The sequence below is a fragment of the Atractosteus spatula genome, chromosome 5, assembly GCF_055471065.1.
Source record: "Atractosteus spatula isolate fAtrSpa1 chromosome 5, fAtrSpa1.hap1, whole genome shotgun sequence".
NCBI lineage: Eukaryota > Metazoa > Chordata > Actinopteri > Semionotiformes > Lepisosteidae > Atractosteus > Atractosteus spatula.
This window is the reverse complement of record NC_142710.1, coordinates 8705627-8726679: the sequence shown is the minus strand read 5'-3', so window position 1 is coordinate 8726679 and position 21053 is coordinate 8705627. Positions and strand designations below refer to the sequence as shown.

Sequence of the window (21053 nt, the reverse complement as noted above, 5' to 3'; positions counted from 1 at the left end):
ATCTAAGTCTTTAGTAAATTATTTTCTTCTAAACCGAAACTAATGTACAGTTTAGAAGCTGCTTCCCTTATGGAATATTGCAGCGTCCCAGAAGCGGGCTGCCCTGTAAGTGTGAGGATTTGATCCCCAGCCTGCCCAGTTCCAGCAGACTCACTTCGCCTTTCCCACTTCCTGTTAGAAATGGGGTACCCCTTTCTCCCCTCCTATTAGAAATAGGGGACCCCTTTCCACCCTCTTGCCATTCTTGCACCAAACCCCTGACAGAGCAGTCGGCTCCGTGCCCTTTCCTGCCTTTCTGCCCCGAGAGACTAGCCTGCCCCTGTATCCCTAAGGGCAATAAACCACTGAGCCGCAGTTCCAGTCTCCTGCCTCTCTCTTTGCACCGCCGTCCACTGAACAGAGGGAAATTTAGGGAGGACCACTACAATATGAATGACACCCTGCGACAACAGTAACAGTACTTGCAATAGTGAACCAAACAAAACCTAACTAAAACATGGGGTTTTATGTTTTACAGGTGTGAACATTAAAAGCTCACAGTTTTTTTTATTAGTTTAATGAGTTAGATCATAAAACAGTAATTGTGTATTATCCCCCCACTGTCAGTCAAAGCTGTTCAAAACCTGAGAGATGATAGTAATCAGCAAGGAATCACAGGGGAATTTTACAAACCTTGTCCCAGATTAGGATTAACCTGGAGCGATAAGGCCACACAAAACAGCTCTGCTTACAGGAGCAGGTACAGTAGGTGTACCTAGCCACTGACAAAGACAGCACAGTGGTGAAATGCAAACCTTAATTAAAGCATTGAGAGGAAATATTTTTTTTAAACTGGTCAGGTCGTATACAGGAAGTGCTTGAGTGAAACAAATCCGAACCAAATTTCTAAAGTGTGCTTACATGCTTGAAATACACCAGTGGGCACGTGATACATTTAAATAAACTCCAGAATTCCACTAAATATTTACACTTCACAGCGTCTTATAAGCAGTAGGAATGTTGAGAAACAGGTTTGTCAGTGGTAGGGGCGTATAGTGTCCTTGAGGTTAGGGAGTGAATGAAGGGACATTTATAAGTCTTTAATCTTTCAGTGGGGATAACAATTTGTGAAAAAGTAGTGTGTCAGCAACCAAAGGCAGTAACAATAATAGAAATGCACCAGACATGTTTAATTAACGTGTATATACTGTATACTCAATACTTTGATCTTATTACTGAAGGATTTACTGTGATTTCCTTTCTCTCACTGTGCCTCCTGTCCTGTTGTGTGTGTTTATTAGTGATGGGTTCTCTGTGATCTCCTCTCTCTCACTGTGTCTCCTGTCCTGTTGTGTGTTTATTACTGAGGGATTCTCTGTGATCTCCTCTCTCTCACTGTGTCTCCTGTCCTGTTGTGTGTTTGTTACTGAGGGATTCTCTGTGATCTCCTCTCTCTCACTGTGTCTCCTGTCCTATTGTGCGTTTATTACTGAGGGATTCTCTGTTATCTCCTCTCTCTCACTGTGTTTCCTGTCCTGTTGTGTGTGTTTATTACTGAGGGATTCTCTGTGATCTCCTTTCTCTCACTGTGTCTCCTGGACTGTTGTGTGTGTTTATTACTGAGAGATTCTCTGTGATCTCCTCTCTCTCACTGTGTCTCCTGGACTGTTGTGTGTGTTTATTACTGAGAGATTCTCTGTGATCTCCTCTCTTTCACTTTGTCACCTGTCCTGTTGTGTGTGTTTATTACTGAGAGATTCTCTGTGATATCCTCTCTCTCATTGTGTCTCCTGTTCTGTTGTGTGTTTATTTCTGAGGAATTCTCTTTTAGATGCACTGGTTGATAGTGCACTAGTAATGTGCTTTGAGCCTGCATACAAATGAGCAGTGAGAGAGAAAGAGAGAGCAGCAGGGAAAGGGAGGGTAGAGCAGGTGTGTGACGGTCAGGTATTGTGCTGAGTTGCTCATGGGCAGAGAGAGAGAGGGAGAAAGAGAAAGCAGACGGTTGATATACAGAGTGACAGTTCAGGAAAGTCACACTGTGAACCATGGCTCTGCATGGCAGAGCACTGCCACTCCTGGCTTTGCTGCTGTTGCTGACAGGTAAGGTGTCTCGGTGGCAGGGTATGTAATCTTTGGGCCTTAACACGTTTGTCTGCGTGAATCTTAGCTTTCGTCCGCCGGCGCGCCTGGCTCACCGACTTTGTGTGACCGTCTGCACGTCTGTCGTCAGGCTGTGGGCTTACTCGCTGTGGGGAAAAAGGAAGTGGGTCGCAAAAAAAATATATATTGATTCCAAAAATCCATTTGTTCAGGCAATTCTCCATCCATACAGAGACAAGCACAGGCAACAGAGCTCGCCATGACGTCTCGATCTTCCAGCTGACAAACACGACGTACTGACTTTTTTCCAATCTAAGAAGATATTCGGGTAGGACGGGGAGCGAAATGGACAACTAATGTACCGGCAATGGCTCCAGTCCCGTACACTGCGTTGGGCCTTAATCAACTCCCTGAACTTGGCTTGAACGTGATGCAAAGCGTTGTGAAAAAAAAACAACGAGGACCCAAGTGCGCAACTCCTGGTCTGGTTTCTTGCTTGCATTCTGTTCGGTGTTTTGTGCTAAACCTGCCGGTTCCCAATCAGGCATGTCAGACAGGTTTTCCCATCTTTGAATTTCCTTCTTGAATATTTCACGGCACACTGAGCACCTGCCTGCATGGTACCAGCAGAAGAAGTACCAGCGGCTCTGCCACTCAGACTGAGAGTCCGCACTCTGTTGCAATTGATCCCTCAGTCTGGGCACTGGGATCGTCCAGCTTGTCCTCTCGGTCAGCAAGGTGCTCCTGACCTTGCCAGGGTCTCTTCGGCTCCTCTCACAGCCCCCCCAGCCCTGTTTTTCCTTCTCTAGGACCTGTTTCTCATCCCTTTTCCCTGTCTTCTTTCTCTGGACACGCGTTCCTGCCATGGCCTGAATACCACTTCCAGACCGGTCTGCTTCCGGGCACAGGTTGAGCTCAGCCTCATTAGTGGGTCTCTTGGAGGTCTAGTTTCCAGCCCAGGCAAAACCCAACCTTCATTCTCTTCCTCTGCTGCATTGTCTGGAATTCCAGCCATCCATTATCTATCTGCTTCCTCTAGTACAGGATCGGCAGCAGGGAGCTGGAGCCTTTCCTGGCAAGCAGAGAGGTGGGGATACACTCTCTGCTGGGTACTGGGTAGTGCACAGTCCATCGCAGTTGTTCTCTCAGTCTTTATCAGGACATGCTTAAAGGATTAAGCGAGCATCAGTATGTTCAGAACTCAGCTTGTAATGCCTGCCTATGCTGTGCCACATCGGTGACCTGTGTTTCAACATTGACTTTGAGATTTTTTCTCCCTCTTGTAAGGGAAGATGAAGGTCTTGTCTGATGCAGGATATACTCTTTCACAGACCACGGGGTCACCCGATCCTCTAAGTGTACAAGGCTTTGCTCAGTGGAGGATGGAATCCTTTGCAGTGCAGCCCCGTGTCTGTGGAAATGTCTCCCTAAATCTCACAGAGAAGCTGTGCCTGTGGCTGCTGTTTGACTCTCAACTGCGCCTTTTATTGCAGCTTTTCAGATTTGCGACCTTTGATTCGTTCTCCGTGTGTTCAGCGGGATCTTTATGCCCCTATGGGAGCCCTCCAGAATGTACGTTTCAGATCCCATCTCCCCCTGACTCTGGTGCAAAGGCTCCTGGAGGAAATGGCTGTGCTGCTGGCGAGTGTATCTCACAGGGAGCTGTAACCAACACCTTCACAGTCTGTCTTCCTACAGCACCTGCAGATCCTGTCCCGCAGGAATCTGCTTCATCTGGTCTGTCTGCCCTGATGTGCTTATACTGTATATGGTAAAGGACAGAGAATGGGACCTGCAAGTATTGTTCTTTTTTACCCATGCAGAGTTTAGTCAGCTGCAATAAAAGTATAGAGTGGAAGAACCAGGACGTTGTCTAGTAGAGAGGTTTAGATGCTCTTGTTAAGTGTGATCACCGTAACATTCGTGCTTTTCTGAAGAAATACTGCCCTGGCCGTGTTGTTAATAGTAGCTCCCAGTTTACAAAACACCCGAGCTCGCCATTTGTCAAGAGACAAAACATTTCTGTTTTACTTTCACTTGCACAGTGAGGATCTGGCTTGCTCCTGTATCTACATGCTGGAAGACAGAGGTAAAAGTCGGGTTAGTTAAATTGTCACTGAGAAGCTTTTTTCTCCCCACTGGTGGTATAGAAGTTTGGTGGTATATCTTGGCAATGTCCTGCACAGACCCATTCGTTTCTATTCATGATATTATCCATCATTCCTAGTGGCGCAAGCTGCAAAGGGTCACTTTTAATTCACTTCAATTCAAGCATTATTGTCCCATTTGGGGGACTTTGTTGTACAGCACACTCCTAACATAACTTGAACTTGAACTTTATTGCCATATGTAACCGGTACTGGTACAATGGAATTCTTACTTACAGAAAGTCTCTCGATTGTAAAAACAAGTGTAAAAAACAAAACAAAGTGCAAACAGTGCATCAAGACAATATACAAACAGTAGACAATGTGCAAGTAAACATGTAGACAGTTTGAATGTAAACAATACAGACGTGTAAACAATGACTGGAGATGTGCAATAGATAAAAAATCATAAAGAGGTAGATGGTGATTGTGTAGGTGTGGTCCGGGGGCGTGGCTAAATGTGTTCGCCAATCTCACTGCTTGTGGATAGAAGCTATTGAAGAATCTGGTGGTCAGTGTCCGTATGCTCTTATATCTCTTGCCTGAAGGCAGTGGGGTGAAGAGCTCATGCCCGGGGTGGTGACTGTCCTCTGTGATGGCCAGAATTCTACCATGGCAGCGGTCCTCATAGAGCTGTTTAATCTCGGTGAGACCGCAGCCGATGATCTTCTGGGCCATATTGAACATTCTCTGCAGTGCCTTTCTTTCTCGCGAAGAGGTATTGCCATACCACACAGTGATCCCGTTGGTGAGGACACTCCCGATGTTGCAGCAGTAGAAGTTCACCAACACATGTACTGGCATCCCCCATCGCTTGAGGCACCTCAAGAAATAGAGGCGCTGCTGAGCCTTCTTCATGATAGAGTCAGTGTTCACAGTCCAGGTTAGATCTTTAGAGATGTGAATTCCCAAAAACCTAAAGCTGGTGACAAGCATTATTGTCCCATTTGGGGGACTTTGTTGTACAGCACACTCCTAACATAACAACACAATGACAGGCGAAATGTACCAACCAAGAAGTCAGTGCAACAGTGTTACAGCAAGATAAGGGAGAGGATGGTTACAGCACATTGTGTGAAGGAGATACTGCAGTGGGGATGAAAGATTTCCTGTTTCTGTTAGGATCATGCATGGGGGCGCAGAGGCGTCTCCCAGACAGAAGTGTGAACTCGCAGTGCAGGGGGTGAGAAATACAATCCATAGTACACTTTGCTTTCTTTGCTTCCTTTTGTTTGTAGAGGATATTTGAGACAATCTGATTGGCCCCAATTCATTTGCTACAAATTTTGACTAATTTTCCCAAACTATTACAATCAATGGCACTGATGTTACCAAACCAGCAAGTGAGACAGTAAGTAAAGACAATAGAAAGTAGAAAAGCTTTTGGATGGAATTATAGAAGGAATACAGTAGGATTAGGAATAGGAAAACAGAAATAGGAAGAGGATTTCTGTTGTGCTTTTTTATAAGTGGTATCGCAGCATTTAGTGGAAGAAGAGTGATCTGTATAATGCCAAGGCGGAGCTTGTTCCAGTGTGGGTGATGTCATCAAGGGAGTCATGTTGTGGCTCTCAGACACGTTGTGGCCTGCCATGGAGAGGCGCTGTTGTGCAACCAGTTGAGGATACCCAGGCCCAACTGCAGTGATGATCAGATGATTGTGGGTTCCTTGTGTGTTTGTGAATCTATAAGCAGCTCAGAACACTCCAGTTCCTCTTGTCATTTTCTATTTTTGCCTCTACTTGTAATTAATTTGGGTCTTAATGTTTTTCTGCTTTTTTCTTTTCAGAGTCACAGGCTCAAACATCTTATGGTAAGATGAGTTTTACTCTTAACATTTTTTTGAAAAATGACAATCATATTTTAAAATCACTCCAAATGTAGGCAAAAAGATAAAGGAGACAACAGAGAACCCTTTAGTAATAAACACACATGACAGGATAGGAGACACAGTGAGAGAGAGGAGATCACAGAGAATCCCTCGGTAATAAACACACACAACAGGACAGGAGACATAGCATGGATATAACAGAATAATAACAGAACAGTACAAGAGGATTTACGGATAACTGAGCAAATGCCACAAACAGGGACTTTAATTAAATATCATGCAATCAGTGAATGGACTGGTCAGCTTTGGCAGTAGATCAAAGAAACCCCTTTAGTAATGGGATCTCTTTCTCTTTGCCACCCTCAGCCTGTGGGCGGGCGCCCCTCAGTTCCAGGATCGTTGGGGGTGAGTCGGCCCTGTCAGGGTACTGGCCCTGGCAAGCCAGCCTGCACCGGAATGGGGCCCACACATGTGGGGGGACTCTGATCAACACCCAGTGGGTGCTGACGGCTGCTCACTGCTTCAGGAGGTAAGGCAGGACCTTTCACTCAGCAGTATCTCCACAGGCAGTGGAATGACTTTCGGGTGAAGGCCCTGAAACTGCATTTGGGAGTGACAGTGACACATTAAAGGTTGTAATTAAGAGAAAGTGCCTGTGATTTTAGCGAGAGTGCTCAGACTGGCAGAGCAGGAAATACATATTTTAAAGCTGGTATTGCCCTGAGAGAAAATAAAAACTAAGCAGTTAATTCATGTAGTGTTGATGTTTCTGGAACTGTGTAATCTTCATCTTGCAGATTCACTGATTTTTTTACCCAGAAATCAGGATGAAAGCTTTAGTCCCTCATGAGGTGATGGGTTTTTTCATCACCAAAATTTGAACCAACTATTTCTGGACCTTGATATTATTATATCAGGTCTGTGGTACAAAGTATTTATAAAAATGTAAAAATGCTACATATAGACTAAATATTATTAAGACACATTTCAATGTGATTACTTTGCATCTTACCTTGTTTCAAATTAAGGCAGTACAGATCCAACCATTCAGAATGCATGGTGAATAATGCAGTAGATTGAGGTGTACATACAGTACCACACGCACTGTGCTTTTTAAAAATAATCTATTGTCAGACTGCAATACTGTATAAAACCACCAGGTGGCACAGTGAATGTTTATCGTGGCATGTGGGAGCAATGCTGTCATCTGAAAAAGCCTGGTTGTCAGAAAAAGCCAGGTTTCACATCTCAGTCAATGCTGAAGCCCTTGGGACTTTTTCCAATGATAGAATTTAGGTTGTATACTGTTTAGACTTTTATTAATTTTATACAGTGCTGTATATCACAGTATCTTGAATATTAAATTAAAAAAGAAGGGCTATTTTACAAAAACAAAACTAATCAGTTGGATATTTATTATTGTAGCTTGTTGTAAACGCGATGTGCTTCTTTAAGGTCTACATCCTCAGTAACATAATCTATATGTTGTCTGAATGCAAATTTCATCCACAAGTAATCAGAAAACAATTTTACTTTAAATTTTGATTATGAAAAAATATTTCACACATACTGTACTGTAGTGGCTTTAAAACCACCATGGTATCATACTGTATATACAGTATATTTATACAGTATACGATCACACATTGTTCATTGCCGTGTGCTCTACTATTTCAATGTACCTGTGAATCCAACTTCATGGGATTCACATGTGTGTGACATGTTGTGAATCATAGTCTTTGATTCGTTCTCCGTGTGTTCGGCGGGATCTTTATGCCCTTATGGGAGCCCTCCAGAATGTACGTTTCAGATCCCATCTCCCCCTGACTCTGGTGCAAAGGCTCCTGGAGGAAATGGCTGTGCTGCTGGCGAGTGTACCTCACAGGGAGCTGTAACCAACACCTTCACAGTCTGTCTTCCTACAGCACCTGCAGATCCTGTCCCGCAGGAATCTGCTTCATCTGGTCTGTCTGCCCTGATGTGCTTATACTGTATATGGTAAAGGACAGAGAATGGGACCTGCAAGTATTGTTCTTTTTTACCCATGCAGAGTTTAGTCAGCTGCAATAAAAGTATAGAGTGGAAGAACCAGGACGTTGTCTAGTAGAGAGGTTTAGATGCTCGTGTTAAGTGTGATCACCGTAACATTCGTGCTTTTCTGAAGAAATACTGCTCTGGCCGTGTTGTTAATAGTAGCTCCCAGTTTACAAAACACCCCAGCTCGCCATTTGTCAAGAGACAAAACATTTCTGTTTTACTTTCACTTAGACAGTGAGGGTCTGGCTTGCTCCTGTATCTACATGCTGGAAGACAGAGGTAAAAGTCGGGTTAGTTGAATTGTCACTGAGAAGCTTTTTTCTCCCCACTGGTGGTATAGCAGTTTGATGGTATATCTTGGGAGTATCTTGAATATTAAATTAAATTTAAAAAAGAAGGGCTATGTTACAAAAACAAAATTGATTAGTTGGATATTTATTATTGTAGCTTGTTGTAAACGCAATGTGCTTCTTTGAGGTCTACATCCTCAATAACATAATCTATATGTTTTCTGACATACACAAGTAATCAGAAACCAATTTTACTTTAAATTTGGATTTTTCACACATACTGTACTGTAGTGGCTTTAAAACCACCATGGTATCATACTGTATATACAGTATATTTATACAGTATACGATCACACTGCTGTTCATTGCCGTGTGCTCTACTATTTCAGTGTACCTGTGAATCCGACCTCATGGGATTCGCGTGTGTGTGTGACATGTTGTGAATCATAGTCTTTGTATTTGATTTACGTGGCTGATGGTTTTAAACGACATCGCACACTGTTACATTTACACCCCCACTACAAGTTGTGAGAAAGTGGTTTAACAACTTAAAAAAAAGAAAAAAGTCCTGTGTGTGATTTTTCTTCCTCATTGCAGTATCTAGTCTAACAGTGTGACTTAACAATATGTAAGACAAACTATTCCACAGATAAATAAAAATGCATATTTGATTCATTGTAAAACTACTGACATTAACACAGCACATGCTTATTTCTTTCAATGTGAAAATGCCAAAACTGAACCTGTGAATAGCCCCAACAGCCACATCACACATGTATAACAATCGCAATGTTAGACAATAAACCAGTTTTAGGAAACCTAAAACCTAATTCTTCTCTCTCAATTTAAAATCAGATACGTCCCCAGCACTGATATGGGCTTAAGAGATTGTGAATGTAAAATACGTATTTAACATTCTGTGATATATACAATTAATAAAAATGTCAATATAGTAGTTCAGGTGGGTAGCTGCGTCAGCATGTGTAGGCTGCAAATGAACAAGTAATAGGTTTATTCCATGCTGAAAAAAAGAAGAAAGAGAACACAACGTTTCGGCCGTGGAGCCTTCTTCAGGTGTGTGGCTCCACGGGGAAGGCTCCACGGCCGAAACGTTGTGTTCTCTTTCTTCTTTTTTTCATTTCATAATGTAATTCTCATTTTAAATTATAAGATAACAATTATATTACTTAACAAAGATATTACTTGCTTAAAATGTTTGTATTTAAAAGACCAGATTAAAACCAGGAATAACTTAGTAACCAGGAAATGTAGACGCTGCCACTAAGTATTCCTGTGGGGTTCATGGGAATTGGAGTTCCTAGGCTAAGGATGCATCAGTGACTTTTGGGAATGTGTGTTGAAGACAGAGAGTGAAAATAAAAGCCCACAACAGTTTCCCTTCCCCCTGCTGCAGGGATATTATGTGCCAGAATGCAACATGCCCTCTAGTGCTGCATCAGAAAAATAAAACTGAAATTGGTGCTATGCACTACAAGTGCGACTTTGTTTTCTTAATGCTGTATACGCATAACAAACCTCAATTGCGATTTCCGTTTAAGGCATCTTTGAATTCCCTTGCTCTTTACGAGCACCCTGGAGATTGTTGGTCTGGTGGTTTATTCGTGTTATTACATTATTATTAATATTAATATTTGACATACTGCGATACTGTATGTACAATTATCAGAAATGTGAATCTACTGTGCATATTAATTTATTGTGAGAGAATTGCAATTTTGTTCACAGTAACAGTTACAACAGATGCAAATTTTAAAACAAATCTGAGATCTTTTAGAAAAGAAGTTATTAACCCTACTGTATTTAATGCCTGCCGAGATCACGTTTTTTTCTGATTATACGGCGCTATTTAACATGGTGTAATTACTCAGCCTACCTTAAGTAGATGTTGACAAAATTCTGGATTTTTGGTTTCACAAGGCAAGATAAAATTGTATCCAGCAACATGAAATTGGCCCTGGGACGTTTTCGGGAAATGGGGTTAGTGGGCAGCATCCCTCACAGTGCAGTGCCCACAGAGTGTAAGTTATAATATAATAACACCAAATGCAGAAATGGAAGATCCGACTGGACGAGCATGGAATGCGGTTGAACACCAAGAAGATCAAGTATGTGGAGCGCGGCCCTCAAACGGATGGAACTATCAGCATCAGCGGTGAAGATCTCAAGAAAGTGACGCAGTTTAAATACCTCGGCTCCATCAGCAGCAGCGATGGCAACACCCTCCCAGACGCCAGGGCCCGAGTGAACGCGGCGTGGATGAAGTGGCGCCAGGTCGCCGGCGTTCTCTGAGATCGCCGGATGCCAATCTGACTCGAGGCCAAAGTTTACAGGACCGTTGTCCGCCCTGTCGCCCTGTATGGATCGGAATGCTGGCCAGCAACTTCCAGGCAGGAGCAGGCCCTCCGTGTCATGGAAATGAGGATGATCCGGTGGTGTCTCGGCCTAACAAGATCTGACCACGTCCGCAATGACGATGTCCGTCGACGCATGGGAGTGGCACCAATAACGGAGAAGATGCCAGAAGGAAGACTGCGATGGTATGGACATGTGATGAGAAGTGGCGAGCACACGGTGGCACGGACAGCGATCCGCCTGAGCCTGCAGGGTCTATGGCTCGGATGGATCGGATCACTGAAGAGATGCGGAAAGTGAACGTCACCCCGGAAGAAACTTATGACCGCGCCAAATGGAGACGGGGCGTGCCGACAAGCGGACCCTGCCGATGCAGGATTAACGCTAGGATGAAGAAGTGTATAACTGTGATCTTTATCTTGGAAGCACTTTTTTTAAACGTTTGTAGTTGCTATTCTTGCAAAAACACTTTGTATTGTTATTCAGTTTGTGTCTGCATGTTAGTCATATCCTGCTTTCATGTTGCTCCTCACTTTTACCTTGTCGTAAATATAGTGGGGATGGAGCGTATTTGAGGGCTGGCCTGGGATCTTTGATCCATTTTGTGGAGCCAGTATTTCTTTCCTCGGTGTGTGCATGCACTTGGGCTTGCTTTAGTTTTTCCTTTGTATTACAGGTGCTGTGTAGGGACAATTGATGGTTTGTCCATCATGATCATTCAGGTTAGGGGCTTTTACTCTGCGTTTGGCTTCGGAGCAGTTTGAGAAATGTTGCAAGGCAGAAAGGCGGGTTTCTTTAGTCTCTTTTTACCTGAGGAAATCAGGGAATCAGGTTTACCTGAGCTCTTTCCTAGACTCAAAACCTTCTTTTTATAGAAGGGCTTTTATTTAAAAAGAGCTCCTGTCAAAAGAGTTACATATGTTTTTATCTGAGTAAAAACGAAACATACAGTACAGAAAGTTTCACAAGTTAAAGAGCGGTTGAAACCATTACTCACTCAAGGATTCTGAGGTTGTGCTATTCTTCTTCATATGGCGCTTCGCCTCAATAGATCTGAATAGTAATTTTCACATTATGAACTCGTTTACACCATGGATCCTCTTTAGTCAAGGCCGTGCATAAACAAAGAAACTAAGGTTTCTAAACATGCAACCAGGTACTAAATGTTGTTTAAATAAATACTGTGACAATCTCCTCAAATCACAATCTTCAAAATGCCTGTGGTTTGATGGCACTATGAACACCATATGCACTGTGCTCGCAAAGTTATTGACATCTGAAACACTGTGTCTCAGAAATAGTTGTTTTGTGAAAACAACAATGACAAATCGCCCTGAATAAAATACAAGCAGTTTGAAATGAGTATTTATTCTGGAAAAATTAATATTGTAAATAATATTCAGATATATTATACTTTGGTTCCAGACTTTTTTTAATACCACTTTGTCATTCTAGATTATAATTTATATACAATTTCGTTTTACAGCTGTAGAACAGGTAGAACAGGTTTTTACTCCCACCATGGACAGTATTCACCTTCGCTGACTCATTCATGTTTATTCATGTTATTAATTTATTAATATTACTTCTAACAAGATGTTATATATAAAAATAATAAAAATGTCAATATAATGTACATATTATTTACTATTTTATTTTTTAAAAAAAGGGTCTTCATTTGTTAAGAATAAAATTTGTGTCCTGACCAGGAATCGAACCCTGGACATTCTTGGTAATAGGCATACACTTACTCTACTGTACCAAAGCATCACTCAGTAATATAGTTAAAACAGATATCAAAATGTTTCCAGAATAATCCCAAATAACCTCAAGAGAACAAGTCAAAGAAAAGAATGGAGATGTTTACGAAGAAACTACTACCAGCTATGGAAATATGTTACATTTAGATCCAGAAATTAATATTCTTAATGACGTTCAGAAACTATTTTTATTTTCAGCTACCAAAATTTCTTTAGTTACATGATTCCATATTAATATTCCCTATTAAGTGTTTTTTTAAAAGTGCTACAGCTTTTTTTACAATAATGACAAGTATTCATAGAAAAAAGGTTATAGCTTTTTTATAAAGTATATAAACTTAATATATTTACGATGAGCTTGTCAAAACTATTCTAAATCTATATTCAAAACCTTCTTTTTAAGTATATAACCACAGTAAGAGACCAAGTTAAAGATGGACTTTGATGCAGAAAATCTTTATATTGAAGTTGGAAAAACTTTTTTTTTATTTTTAGCTACAAGCTTATGACGTTCAGAGATGTTATGCTTCTTTTATTTTTATTGTCATCTATCAATCATTTTCCCTTTAGTTACAACTTTCCATGTTAATATCCCATGTTAAGTGGATTTAAAGATGATGAACAGTAAGGAAACAGAAACAGAAGCAACTGTTTCACTAACATCTAATGCACCACAAGTGCCCCCTGTCTTTAGTCAGTGAATCAAATAACATACCACCCTGCGTTACAGGCATTTCTAAGAAATTACAGTATGTGCATTCTGAGTGGCTGCATCTGTACACTGAAGGATTTTTAAATTATTCACTGTAGCAATAGAGACTGTTTACTGAAAACCTAAGACACAAAACAGTACTCAAGATTTTCATTAATGACAAAGAAATAAAAACTGAACTAAAATTAAAACATGACAAACTTCCATCCATCCATCTCATTTTTAACTGTTTAATTTCTAACAATTTCTAACAACGTTCAGGACATATATCACAAACGCTGTACACACAAAGCCTCCAGTATTGTGAACGATCCCTCCCACCCCTCCTGCATCCTCTTTGCCCTCCTACCATCTGGTAAAAGGTATCGCAGTACACGGGCCAGCTCCACCAGACTCCGTAACAGCTTTTTTCCACAGCCTGTCAGGCTCCTCAACACCCTGGTACCTACTGCACCTACTCCAAATGTGGAAACTTAGTTCTTTTTTGCCTAATATCAGGCATACTGTCTGATGTATTCTTTTCACAATTTGCACTATTCACTTTGCACTGTATGTACCCTGTACCCTGCCAGAAATGTCTGTGTCTACATTGTCTATAGCATTGTCTTGTCAGTGTCTTGTCTGTATTCGCACCGTAGACCTGGAGAACGATATCTCGCTCCTCTGTATTATACTTATATATGGCTGGATTGACAAATAAGCTTGAATTTAAACTTGAACTATCAGAGGAAAATCACACAATCACAGGGAGAACATAGAAACTCCACTCAGATAACACCTCAGGGATTGTGCCTAGAGCCCAAGCCCTGCGAGGCAGCCAGGCTAAAGCTTCAGTGCATTGGTAATGTGATCCAGCGCATTGTCAACTTCTTCCCTTCCTCCTCCATTGCTCTCCCAGCTACCTGATAGCGAGTCAGTGGACAGTGTACCTGGGCCGTCTGACACAGGTGGGCTCCAACCCCAACGAAGTGTCCAGGTCGGTCCAACAGATCTTCGTGCATCCAGGCTATGACTCCATCACCCAAAACAACGACATCACCCTGCTGAGGCTGAGCAGTTCTGTCTCCTTCAACAACTACATCCAGCCCATCTGTCTGGCCGACAGCAGCAGCTCCTTCTACACTGGGACCAGCTGCTGGGTCACTGGCTGGGGCTACACATCTGAGGGGGGTGAGTGTATCCCTTTGGTGAAGTGGACCAGTCTATGGCATGTTATGGTACAAAGAGCTGGTGCTCTATAAGTGGCTCAATCCACATGTGTTTTGAAGGATCAGTGTTGATCTATTATATAATCTACAAAAGGTTAAATTGAGAACGTACTGATGTGCTAATCCAGGTGATCCCAGCCCTATTCCTTGAGATCACCACATCTGCTGGTTTTAATTCCAGCCGAGCACTCAGCTGAACCTCATTGAAGTAATAGAACCCTCAACCTCAACCTCTTTGACCTACCGTAATACTGCAATCAGTTAGGACTCTTCAACTGTTTTCAGTTAGCAAAAACACGGTTACTGTTGCATCTCAAAAGTAACTTGTGATCGACAGGTTTTAGATAGCAGAAAAGCTGGCAAGGGTTCTCATGGATTAAATTGATAGTTCAATTAAGGATTCAATGAAGTAAAGATGTAGCAGCAGATATGTGGGTCCCCTGAGTTTCCAGGGCTGGTCTATCACTAGCCCCCCAAAAGGAGAGAAGGATCTGACCTGACCTGGACATCTTCAACCTCCAGTCCAGTGTTTCCCTGTCACTTTTTTCCCATGAACACACCATGCTTTGTCAGTGTTAGAGCTGCATTGTTACTCCAGTCTGTGCCCACTCAGCTGTTTGAAGTTTGAAGAAAAGGGGCAGATGGTCAAATACGCACCCATTCCAGAGGCAAGCATTTGTGTATCTCCATGTTAGTCAGGGCATCGGGTAGCAGTTAATATTCATTAATCCCTATTTTGCTGTCTGTGGAAGTGCACCGATTAGAACAAGGATACTTCGCAAGTGACAGGGCGGTGATAGGACACTGGTGGTTCAGAATGATAATGCTGTGGTGGTGATAGAGCAGTGATGGGACACTGGTAGGTCAGAATGATAATGCTGTTGTGGTGATAGAGCAGTGATGGGACACTGGTAGGTCAGAATGATGATACTGTGGTGGTGATAGAGCAGTGATATGACACTGGTAAGTATAAACATGGATACTGTATTGGTCAATGGATAGCGAGAGGGCACTGCTAGGTTTGAAATCAAGGTTTCAGCAGATCCTGCTCCTTTTCCCACTCTGACATGTGTGTGCCAAAGTATGGGCATGTGAATTAGGTATTAACAAACTGTCTTGTCTCCCAGTGTCTCTGTCAGGGAACCAGACCCTGCAGGAGGTCCAGCTGCCCATCATTGGGAACAGGCAGTGTGGGTGTCTGAGCGATGTGGTCTTTGGAGCGAACAGCATCACAGCCAACATGATCTGTGCTGGAGTGCTGCAGGGGGGCAAGGACTCCTGCCAGGTAGCTGGAAAAGCCTTTTCCCTGTGTGCCTTTTTTCTTGCTCCAGTGCATTCCCGAGCTGCCCTGCGCTTTTACGATCTTGTTGGGTCAGTGTTTCTGTTTTTTAGTCAGGCTGTGTAAGTAGACGATGATCTACAGTTAGTCGGTCTGTTCCTATTCTCACAGTGATCTCTCTCTGTCTCCAGGGGGACTCAGGAGGTCCTGTTGTCTGCAAGCAGGGCTCTGCCTGGGTTCAGGCTGGTATTGTGAGTTTTGGAAATGGCTGTGCCCGGCCCAATCTCCCAGGGGTGTACACCAGAGTGTCCCAGTACCAGGACTGGATTAACGGACAAGTGGGGTCGGGAGCCACAGGCTTTGTGACCTTTACCTCCAGTGGCACAGACACTGACAGCAGCTTTACTTGTGGTTCCTCTAATGCTGTCAGGGTCCAGGTGACCACTGCTCCCTCAACTACTACAACAGCACCTGTGACCACTGCTCCCTCAACTGCTACAACAGCACCTGTGACCACTGCTCCCTCTACTACGACAGCACCACTTACAACCACTCCCTCTACTACTGCTACAGGACCCGTTATGACTGCTCTCCCTATTACTACCCCAGAACCATCTGAATCTTTTCCACCGTCTCCTCCAGAGTGTGGGAGAGCACCCCTGAGTACCAGGATTGTTGGGGGTGACTCTGCCCCAGAGGGGTACTGGCCCTGGCAGGTCAGCCTACATTACTATGGGCGTCACAGGTGTGGAGGATCCCTGATCAACCAGCAGTGGGTGCTGACGGCGGCAGAGTGCTTTTCAGGGTAAGGAGAAACAGGAACACTGGTTATGAGTGCTGAGCCAGGGCTTTACATTTTGGTAGTACTGATGATTTTGACCCCTTTCCAACTCTTTCCAACCTTCTTGTCCTTCTGTGGCCTGTGAGCTTGGAGTCAGAAATAAATGTTACCCCTTGCAAATGGCAGAGTTTGAAAACAAAATTAATTTGTGTGGACTGCTGTAAGCAACAAGGTGTTTAAATAAACTCCAACAAGAATCTGCGGTGCTTATTGTGGCAGAGGTGTTGCGCAATGGTTTTACAGATTCAGAAGGAATTTTTCTATAGTTTACCAACGGAACTGAGGGGAGAATGACCACAGTGCTCTTGTCTATGTGTGATGATGTCAGTACAACCTTGATTGAGCTTGGAGCTTGATTGACGGAATGTTTAGAAAAGAAGTAAAAAGAGGTATTGAACTGAAGGATTGAGAGAGAAACTGATTACTCTATTCTGATTGACACTCATGAGCATAACGGCATTGAGATTAAGTCTGATGAGAACGGACGGTGTAATATTTAAGGTTTTAGACACTTAGGCAGTGTAAAGAGCTAAGTGATCTTTCTCTTTCTTTCCAGCACTACTTATAGTGTCCCATGGACAGTGTATCTGGGCAGGCAGACACAGGTGGGCTCAAACCTCAATGAAGTGTCCAGGACGATTCAGCAGATCGTGTGGTACCCAAACTACGACTCTAGAATAAAAAATAATGACATCGCTCTGATAAGGTTGGACAATCCTGTCAGCTTCACCAACTACATCCAGCCCATCTGTCTGGCCGACAACAACAGCTCCTTCCTCGATGGCACCCGCTGCTGGGTAACTGGCTGGGGAGACACAGCTGAGGATGGTAAGTTGACACATCACCCTTTCCTGTAAAAAACACTGGAAGGTGAAATCTCTCACATCAACAGAGAAACTAAAGTATAATAATAGGAAAGCTACTGTATACTGTATAGTGCAAGATGTTTAAGGTTATTGCTTTACAATATTAAGTATAGGCACTGAGTTTCCAGTAATCAGCTAATTTGTGCAGTTTTCCTGTGTGCAGTATTTTAAAATCACCACTTCCCAGCAGGTTTATTAAAGAACATCTTGCAAGGTGTGTTTATAACTCAGTACGATCAGTTCTTTTCCAGCTATGTTACACAATGTTTGCAACTTTAGGATGATCTATTCCTGCTCTGTATTGTGTATCCTACTAAGAACCACACATCTGGCATGGCACATGCTAATGAAAGGATGCTCCTGTCTGTTCCTTGTAACTCATACTCTCAGGCTCTAGATTTAAATGACAATCGGGGGTGAAGTGGCTTTTATCACAGTCCTCAAACTGGCCCAGGAACAACCAGCTGGCCTGTAGTGAAACAGCAGAATTAACATACAGGTACAGACATGCACATGCAAGAGTGAAGGTGTCTCCATAAACAAACAGAGTATTGAAACCTTCAACATTTTTGAAAAACAAGTGTTTCTAACCAAACTGCCCCTATCCTGAAAAGTGCAAGACCAGTTCTATTTATCTGGCTCATGAGGTTGCAAAGTGTTTTATTGTGCTCTACAGCCCCTTGTGTTCGATCATAGACCAGAGTTTGAAGCTTGCTGGAAATCAGCTATGGGAAGACACCGTTGGTGTAGTTGATATTTGTGTGTTGTTGCCACTTCTCTGAGGGTTGGAACTAGATTTTCTAGTCCAACAAATGGAGAAATGCGATTGTGAATGTGTGAGAGACAATTAAATGGATTAACTGCTGATGTCAATCAGAACTAACTTGATCACCAGCAATAGGTAAAACACGTGTTCATACAAACCAGTAGTAAGAGCTCATCTGAGATATTATGATGTCAGGTGAAGTTTTACCCCAAATGTGACAGTCTCCTTGAATTCTTCTCCTCAATGAAAGAAGCACCAACAAAGGCTAGGGAATAAAGCTCATGAGAAACACCTGGGACCTGTGGTGTTGCCACAGGTGAAGATGGCTAAGGAACATCGTTGCTCACCTGACAGCTCCTCAGACAGAGCAGAACCAGGGTCTGTTTTGGGAAAAACTTTAGCAAAGAACTCAAACATGCAAGAAGAGTGATTGCTTCTTCAGGTTTACAAAGAGTGGTTTTCAGCCAAGGACAGGGTAATGACAATCTTCCTTGTCTGTCAGTGTCTCTGTCAGGGAACCAGATCCTACAGGAGGTGCAGGTGCCCATCATGGGGAACAGGCAGTGTGGGTGTCTGAACAACGTGGCCTTTGGCTCAGGCGGCATCACAGCCAACATGATCTGTACTGGAGTGCTGGAAGGGGGCAAAGGCTTCTGCCAGGTACAGCCACCCCATCATCTTTTTGTTTTTCTGCTTCTGTTCTGTGTCCCTCACTCTGCTGGACTATCAAAATATCAAGAAACCTTTACTATATATCCTCTATAAATCTACTATAAGTCACGCCCTCTGCAGCCAGAGGGTGCTCCCACTCTGTCCTGTCCCTAGTTTCCTGTGCTTTGCTCTGTCCTTCCGGTGTCTCTCACTCTGGGGTTATATATTTCCAGGTCACTCATTCCCCTTCGCTCAGCATTGACGTTAAGATGTCCTGAGACCCGCCTAGCACCAGGTCGCTGCTCCATCCGCGACCTGAGGGCATTGGTTTCTATACGACATTTCCTGAACTCTTGCACTGCTGAGCCCGGGCTAACCTCCCGTCCCAGCACTACGCATAGGGTCTTTCTCCGCTCTCCTGCCATTCCACAGTTCATCCCTTCCGACACCCGTGACACTATACAGCCGTACTGTATCTGCTTGATTATGGAGCCGTGCCAGCACACGTAGGCTCCAAAGGAACAGGTAAAGGTTCTTTCCACACTGAAAAGTAAAGAAAATAAACACCTGAAGAAAGCTACATAGTGTACTGTACCTGTTCCTGTGTTTTTATGACACACTTACCATTCTCCCATTATTTCCTGTTATATGTGAGTCGGCCCAGTTTGAAAAGTGCTGCCAGTCATTTAAATACAGGCAGCATCTTTTTAACCCATCTTTCTGTCTCCAGGGCGATACAGGGGGACCCCTGGTGTGTAAGCAGGGCTCTGCCTGGGTTCAGGCTGGTATTGTAAGTTTCGGAGAGGGTTGTGCCCAGCCCAGTCTCCCAGGGGTGTACACCAGGGTGTCCCAGTACCAGGAATGGATTAATGAGCAGGTTGGGTCAGCAGCTCCAGGTTTTGTGACCTTCACTCCCACTGGCCCGGACCCGGACAGCAACTTCACCTGCTCTCCATTCAACGCGACTCCAATAGCTCACAGTGGTAGGTTACAGCTGAAATCATCAGTAAATTGCAGATACTTGCTAAAATTCAGACGCACATCAGACAATTCTTCCCATCTGTCTCTTGTGTTTCCCCAGAGTGTGGAAAGGCACCGCTCAGTACCAGGATTGTGGGGGGTGACTCTGCCCCAGAGGGGTACTGGCCCTGGCAGGTCAGCCTACATTACTATGGGCAACACAGGTGTGGAGGATCTCTGATCAACCACCAGTGGGTCCTGACTGCTGCAAGCTGTATCTACAATTACTGGTTAGTTTCCTGTGGGACAGGCTAGTCATTCTGGATCAGTGTTGCCCAGAACAGTATTTGACGAGAAAGATGCTAGATGAGCACAGTTGACGTTATGCACAATTTTAGCAATGACCTCTGTCTTTCTGCAGGTACTCAGATCTCAGTTACTGGAAGGTATATCTGGGCAGTCAGCAACAAGTGGGCCCTAACCCCTACAAAGTATCAAGGAGGGTCCAAAGTATCATTGTGCACCCTGGATTTAATTACTACTATTATGCAGTTAACAATGACATCACCCTGGTGAGGCTGGTCAGCCCTGTGTCCTTCACCAGCCACATCCAGCCCATCTGTCTGGCCGACAGCAGCAGCTCCTTTCACACTGGGACCAGCTGCTGGGTCGCAGGCTGGGGATACACAGCTGATGGCGGTGAGCTCATTTCTTATACGTACTGCATCCCTTTGCTAAGGCAGAAGAGCCTTAGTTTTTAAAAGCAATGTGGGCCATTTGCTGTGTTTTCTATAGATACAACACATCTTCTCTGTGGATTACTACAACACGAGCACCACACTTTCTTTACTTCTTAATTTTTTTCAATTATGCATCATGTCATTTTGAAGTGGCGTAGTACAGCTCTGGGTTCGATTCCAGGCTGGGTTGCCTTCAGGGTGGAGTCTGCGTGTCCTCCCTGTGACTGTCTCATGCAGATCAGACATGATTTGCTGGACTGAACTGTCAGGTCTGGGCTGGTGGTCAGGTATCTGCTCTCACCTGGTGGGCTATGGGTTCAGGTCCCAAGTGAAACAGTGCAGTTGTACCCTTGAGTGAGAATCATACTCAGCCTGCTTCGGTCAGAGGCCCAACTGCATACTTGGGCCCCATAGTAACATGCTTTAATCATTTAGTTACTCTTTAGTAACTCCGCCAAATGAGTTCCTAAAATTAATGTTTGGATCTTTGTTGGGCAGCTGTTCTCTGAG

The 21053-nt window shown here is 43.6% G+C and overlaps 3 protein-coding genes across 3 annotated transcripts in view; all 3 read left to right on the top strand.

Annotated features, from left to right (window-relative positions):
* Positions 1 to 1974: 1974 nt before the first annotated feature.
* On the top strand, positions 1975 to 16252 carry LOC148833983 (serine protease 27-like; the record flags this gene model as incomplete). The annotated part of the gene is made up of 6 exons (XM_088915715.1): positions 1975 to 2082; positions 6019 to 6042; positions 6427 to 6589; positions 14131 to 14402; positions 15568 to 15725; positions 15911 to 16252. Coding segments are annotated over exons 1-6 (1014 nt in total), but the record flags the coding sequence as incomplete, so codon positions are not given.
* LOC148833982 (testisin-like) lies at positions 16245 to 19149 on the top strand. The gene is made up of 4 exons (XM_088915395.1): positions 16245 to 16524; positions 17117 to 17388; positions 18695 to 18852; positions 19077 to 19149. Exons 1-4 carry the CDS (start codon positions 16301 to 16303, stop codon positions 19119 to 19121), a joined length of 699 nt encoding a protein of 232 aa, XP_088771521.1. The 5' UTR covers positions 16245 to 16300; the 3' UTR covers positions 19122 to 19149.
* A 180-nt stretch (positions 19150 to 19329) lies between these two features.
* Positions 19330 to 21053, top strand: part of LOC148833981 (uncharacterized) — a 66020-nt gene continuing 64296 nt past the window's right edge. Inside the window, 4 exon segments of the mRNA XM_088915714.1 lie at positions 19330 to 19349; positions 19687 to 19826; positions 19925 to 20027; positions 20225 to 20502. Of these exon segments, the coding sequence (XP_088771840.1) occupies positions 19330 to 19349; positions 19687 to 19826; positions 19925 to 20027; positions 20225 to 20502 (541 nt within the window).